At 40.7% G+C, this 6,206-nt stretch overlaps 1 protein-coding gene across 1 annotated transcript; it reads right to left on the bottom strand.

Annotated features, from left to right (window-relative positions):
- Positions 1–263: 263 nt before the first annotated feature.
- On the bottom strand, positions 264–5,170 carry sostdc1b (sclerostin domain containing 1b). Its single transcript, XM_038724042.1, has 2 exons — positions 4,812–5,170; positions 264–1,888 (listed from the first exon to the last, which is right to left on the bottom strand). The coding sequence occupies exons 1-2, from the start codon at positions 5,005–5,007 to the stop codon at positions 1,467–1,469; spliced, it is 618 nt and encodes a 205-aa protein (XP_038579970.1). The 5' UTR covers positions 5,008–5,170; the 3' UTR covers positions 264–1,466.
- Between the last annotated feature and the right edge of the window lie 1,036 nt (positions 5,171–6,206).

The following is a 6,206-nucleotide window of genomic DNA, read 5'->3' as shown; positions in this document are numbered from 1 at the left end:
AAAATTGCTGTATGTCCCCCCCCACATGTGCTAATTAACATTCCTAGACTACGTTGTTCTGATGCACCTTCTCTGTACCTACAGGATGTTGTTGACAAAAGGATATCCATTTTTTTTCTCTGCAGGTATCATAAGTTAAACATCCTGTTGTCATCAAGTGCAGGTGATTCTATTCACTGCCAACCTTAGCCCACAGTTTTCAAAAAAAAAAAATGAATGGATATATGAGACAATGAAGCGCCTTAACATGTTGCGGCAGCTGGAACAAGCCCCACTAGCCTGCAGGTGAAGGTATCCCTGCACAATAAAACGAAGTATGGAGTCTGTTGAAAGGAAAGTTTCATCACTGACTAATGCCTCTGTTGTTAGGAAGTTCCTGTCTGCAGTGAGCCTGTCTGGCATGCCTGTAGTATTATGTCAGAAACACAGCCTTGTAAACAATTTTCATTGAACTATTTATTTCAGACAGTGACAAAAAATATAAAAAGAACTTTGACTGTTCTGTTACAAAAATAAATTACATACTATTCACTCTGAAAAACCCATAAAACTTTACCCACATATTGTACATTACATTCACGATATAGGCAATCTAATCATCACTCTACTATACAAATCTAACTTCACATTTCATACTTTTATGAATCAGGGTAATGTTATCATTTACATTCAAAGTCTGTTGAGTCTTTGAATTACGCAATAGATTATTGCTTGCTATTATTTTTACATTAAGATGGAAAAACTACCTGCCATCTGTGACATTATAAACCAAAACTATGACCTATCAAGGCACTTCTGTCCAACACAAAGCAGACCTCCTGGACTGGCCAACTGTTGCATATTATTACAAGACACAGTGCCTTTATTGCCACCAGAACCTCCATTAGAATAACGTACTGTGTACCAGTTGATTACATTGTTGGAGGGCCACAGTGGCTCGATGTGCATCTCTGACAGCAGTTTCGCACCAAATGTGTAAATTAATTAATTAACATAATGTATCTTGTTTGTTTTGCTCACTAATCGCGTCTGGCAACCTGCGCTATAGCCAGTGAGATGCTACAGAAAATAGATAAAGTGTTGTTCATGAAGAATCTCTGTTTGTGTACAGATTAAACAAACAAGATGAATAATGTGTTAGTGAGCTTTGGAGGTGTTGGTATTTATTAACATTGGACAGGACTAGTCTAGTGGATTTCCCCGCTTCCGTTCTTTATGCTAAACTAGACTAACCACATCGTGACTTCAGGTTTGTGCTGGTCTCAATCTATCAAAGAAAGAAAATAAGCGTATTTCCCAAAATGTTCAACATTTCCTTTAAAGGTTAACTTTAATTTTCCAGCTGGACCTTACTTTCATAAAAAACACAGAAATAGGCTATAGGTTGAAAAATATTGTTACCCTTTAATTATGCTGCACTTTGGGCAACATACTAATCTTAAAACAGTTTTTTTTGTCACAAAGATCTAAAAGTCAGACTGCCCCCCGACAGTCTCGTCAGGGCGTCCAGCCTTCTTCTGATTTTTCCTTTGTGTACTGCTGTGGACGGACGTGTCCTTGTGTCCTGAGTCATTCTGCTGTCTGGAGTAGCGCTTACACTTGCAGGAGGTCACCACAGTAATCTTGTAGGTCCTGGAGGTGCCGTCCTGGCACTGCAGCTGGATCCGCTGGGTCCTGGTCCGGTCGATGACACAGCGCCACTCCTGGGCATCGCGTCGGCTCCAGTATCTCCCAGTGTAACCCCCGATCCAGTTGGGAAGCAGGTGGGCTGGTAGACATTCTCCAGCACACACTAGCTCCTTAATGGGGGTGACGCTGGTGCACTGGCCATCAGAGATGTACTTTGTGGATCTCAGCTCCCTGCAGCCCACCTGGCTCTGGTCTGGGCCTGAGACATGAAAAGTGAATTACATGTAGGCTACATATACTCTGTTTATACTGCTACTGTACAGATCTACTTCTGAGAAAATGTATCAGCTATGGGTTAGGTGCCATTCTTTAACTTCTTTAAAAACTTATCTGGCAAGTCACAAAACTGTTGATTCTAAACCTTAGTAAAATGTTCACTTACAACATATTCTGGCAAGATATTTGCCTATACTGACTAGTCCTGCATCCTGCTTTGTACGCCCACCACCTGCCCCGACCACCTCGCTGCAGCTCCGGTGCAGTGCATAAATGTAGCTCTTCATTCACTCAAAAATATGTTGCCTGCAAGTATACTGCAATACAGCCACTGATTACGTTTATTAATTACATGTTAGAGAAAACAATTGGTTACACTTTACAATGAGAGACTACCAAATTTTGGAGTTATTGCCAAGGAACAAATGAGGAACTAACTGCTAACTGTGCTTTTAGTTAATGAGTAACTCCTAATCAAATTGTAACCCTAGCTAACGATTAGTTAATGATAAGTTAAAGGATTTCTATGGTATTTTTCCACCTAGCCCCCATTTTCTCATGTTTTTGTGTCTATGTGACTAATTGGGACAACATTTTTCCAGTCAAACAGGACTACAACGTTATCCTTACTGTGTCAAAGTACGTCCACTAAAGTGCCACTGACTGGCTCAGATTGTTTAGATTAGAAGTGGCTGACAACAGTATGGAAAGGATCCCTACAGAGACAGACTTTTTTAAAGAATAAGATCCTTTTTGTTTTTACCTGCAACAGTTCAAAGCCACCAGACTTCATTAACAAAACCAGTTTATCTGTGTACTGCTGCTGACTGCAGCGCGCTCGGTTCGTACTGGACCAGTTTTAAAGAAATGTTGTCCCCATTAGTCACACAGACACAAAAACCTGGGAAAATAGTGAAATAGTGAATAGAAAAAGTGACCCTTTAATTAAGAAACACGTGAGGAACAAATTGGAAAATACTTGATAACTGGTGAATGGTTAATAAGTACTTCTCTAATAATTCCTGTTGGAGGACTATATTAATTATATAGTGATTCATTAAAGCTGCAGTAGGCAACAATTGCAAAACCTTCCGCATCGCAATATGCTACTCTGCTAAACCCCTCCCAGCAAACCCACAAGAAGGAGCTCATCCTGCGTAGGGCTCAAAGACGCCCCTCTGATTCGTGGTGGCCCGGGGCAGAGAACCCCAGGCTTCAGAAGCAGCTAAGTCAAACTTCTAACAGCAGGATGAGAGGCTAGTACTCCTCTGCCCCCCCAAAAGTTATTCCCCACTGTTTGTCGTTATGCCTTTTTGCCACTTGTTGATACGAGCGTCCTGGCATCGAACACCACCACTGTACCACACTGTTGTCTGCAAAGGAGGGATGGGCAGTTCTTTCACTGCTGCTGGTTTTTTCTCAGACATTGTGTTTGCAAAACCTCTGAAGCAGCGCTGACTGACTGTGTTAGAGACTCCTCCTGGCTCTAATTGGATGTGTTGACTAGGGCGCGGTGAATTAGAATCCACAAATGCAAATTGCACAAGGAGCAGAATATAGTGGATATAGTGGCAGTGAGCAAATTTGACAAAAAGTTATTTTTATATAAGTTTCCTACTGAACCTTAAATTTAGGATCTCTTAGTCTATTCTCTAGTAGCTCATCATTTTCTATTCTATAGTCCTTCATTTGGACTTACACTTGTTTCTTAATTAACTATTCATTCACTAATTATTAGCTACTCTATAATATTTGATTTAGAGTAACTCATTAACTAATTGTTCACTAGCAGTTAGTTCCTCATTCGTTTCCTAATAACTACTCAAAAAATTGTAAAGTGCTACCAAACAATGGTAATGGTAAACAAAGGTTATTTCTAGGAGACATGGTTGAAATAATCACAATTTTTATTGTCAACTCTGATATTGCTGACCCATTTGTATTGTCTGCCATGACTGAGGTCTTTTAGCCAGGTCCTGGTGGAATCAGAGCGGGGAGTGACTGTCTTGAAATGCTGTTTGTTGTCACTGTATGATTGTATTGATGTTTTACTGTTTCTTTTTGGTTTGTGTTGTGTTTTGGGAATTCCTGTTTTGCTGCTGTTTCTGTCTTTATAGTGTTATCTTTTTGATGTCCCCGTTCCATACATTTTTATCATTTTTTAGGTTTAAAACATCTTGCCAAAGGACTGCAGTTGAAAATTAGCCAGCTGCCTATCACTGGCACATTTACCATAATGCTGATTAATGTGTGTTGTCGTTGCTGTCCATGAAATGAAATGAAATTTGTTCTATTCATTTTATTCTAAATGTTTGCTTTATTTAAATTGGGTATTTTCATTTGCACATAATGCATTTTGTTTACTGGGCAGCACAATAGGCACCTCAGGATTTATATACTGTAGGTAGGCAGGTAAAGGACTGCATTCACCTGGGAGGGCAGGAGCTGGGATTTGCTTGGTTGCTAAGGATAAATAATAATAAAACCACAAAAATCTCTGTATAAACAATGGACGTTTCCCTCTGGTGCACAAGGGGACAATACGATATATTTTTAAAATTCTTTCTTCATCCCGAAGTTCCAATACATAGTCTTGCCTTTAAGCGAATGTCCCCTTGTTTACTTGTTTGACTTTTGATTAAATCACAGTGATAATGCACCTTACAGGAGCACTGATGGGGACACTTGCTAATGGATTAAGTCATTTTTATTTCTAAAATCAAGGAGATCCAACTTCCCTTTAGGGTATTTGAAAATGCACCTGTTCCACCTGCCTCATGCAACACTACAGTAAGAGAGAACAGTGTCACCTATTCAGTGTCATCAGTCATCCAGACATCAGTTTGAAACAATATGTGCCAAGCAAAGTTATGGAAATGTACTGTCACGGCGTCGTTTGGACTCACCATTACGCACCGCGTCAGCCAGCCGTCTCCCGCCGTTCCTCGCTTGGTTTGTGTCCTCGTTAGCTGGCTCGTCTTCAGTGTGGTGGACCGGCTGAGTACTGACTGACTCTGTGGCGTCGTTGTGAACAGCTGAGTTGCTCCTGCTCAGCAGCAACAGGAGCGCCAGGAGCTGGAGTCCGCAGGCAAGACGAAGCATGACTGCACCTGACTGATGTGACACCTGATGAATGACCAACCTGCCGCGGCTGGGTTTATATATCCTCCACTGTAGTGACGCTTTATGAATGAACACGGAACACCCACCTGTACTGCAGCCTGCACCGAGCTCCAGTCACTCCTGCTGCTCCAAATCTCTAAGCAAGAAGTCTTCTCTGTGCGCAGTGATGCATTTTGAGTAAATTACAGCGGGTTCATTCTTTTTACCAATAAAATCGTAGAACATCCGTCGGTCATCTGCCATCATCCATTACCTGCCTCACGTTATTTACTTGTGACGAATATTTACTGCCTATGTATCAAAATTTATAGGCTATACGGATGCAGATGTGCATCACTGTAGGCAGACGTTACTGTCAGCTCCCGTTTTTCTTGAATAATAATAAAATAAATGCCCGTGATTCAAGTGAAAATCTTGATTACCACAACTTTTTGGAGGGTTTTACCAAAATATGATGACGTTTTCTTAGAATGTAGAGAAAAAGACACAAAAAGAAAGGATATAATATGAGAGAAAAGTACAAAAGCAGAAATCACACATTGAAATCCTTGTCAACAAAATGCCTCCACTTCTTTTCTCTTAGACATTTCTAAAAGATACCCATTTACCACTGGAGGGGATATTTTTCTGTTCTAGTCAACATCCTCTGTGAAATTGTTTCATATGCAGCAACATGTTATGTCTCTGTCATGGGTATCCCAGGTCCCAAAAGTAATTTGCAGTCCAATCATTAGGCTACTTCTGTCTGTGTCCAGTCCTTCAATGACTGAATAGCATACAGTCTCCACCAGTGTTGTGGACAGAATCTAAGCTGTTTGACATGTAACTGTGAATCTTCATCCACAATTGTTGGATTGCCACAGTACATGCACTAGTGTCCGCTCATCAACCCCAAGTTTCCAGCAGGCTTCAGAATCTTTCAGACTGGGTCTGTGTAACCTATGGGGGTCAGATTAAATGTCTCTCTGACTGCCTCTGATGCCTACACTGGTGCAGCTGGGACATTTGTGTGACTAATTTTTACAGGATTAAAAGAAGGTTATTTGTCTCCACCTAGTGGCTGAATATGTTTCAGTTTATAGAAAAGTATGGGTAATGCAGAGATACTTAAAGCTTTTGGATAGCCTCCACAGCTGTTTACCAAATATCTTGATTTTACCATCAAGATACTTTTGCTG

The sequence above is a fragment of the Micropterus salmoides genome, unplaced genomic scaffold (assembly GCF_014851395.1).
Source record: "Micropterus salmoides isolate LMB-PRFRI ecotype aquatic unplaced genomic scaffold, ASM1485139v1 Ms_hic_scaffold_17, whole genome shotgun sequence".
NCBI lineage: Eukaryota > Metazoa > Chordata > Actinopteri > Centrarchiformes > Centrarchidae > Micropterus > Micropterus salmoides.
Note: the sequence above shows the minus strand (reverse complement) of the source record. Positions and strands in the feature narration are given on the sequence as shown.

Bases quoted from the DNA above. Each gene is read 5' to 3' on its own strand.
- sostdc1b (XM_038724042.1), bottom strand. From the start codon at position 5,007: ATGCTTCGTCTTGCCTGCGGACTCCAGCTCCTGGCGCTCCTGTTGCTG. The intron at 1,889-4,811 runs GTGAGTCCAAAC...TTCATGTCTCAG, and splicing joins GGCTGACGCGGTGCGTAATG to GCCCAGACCAGAGCCAGGTG.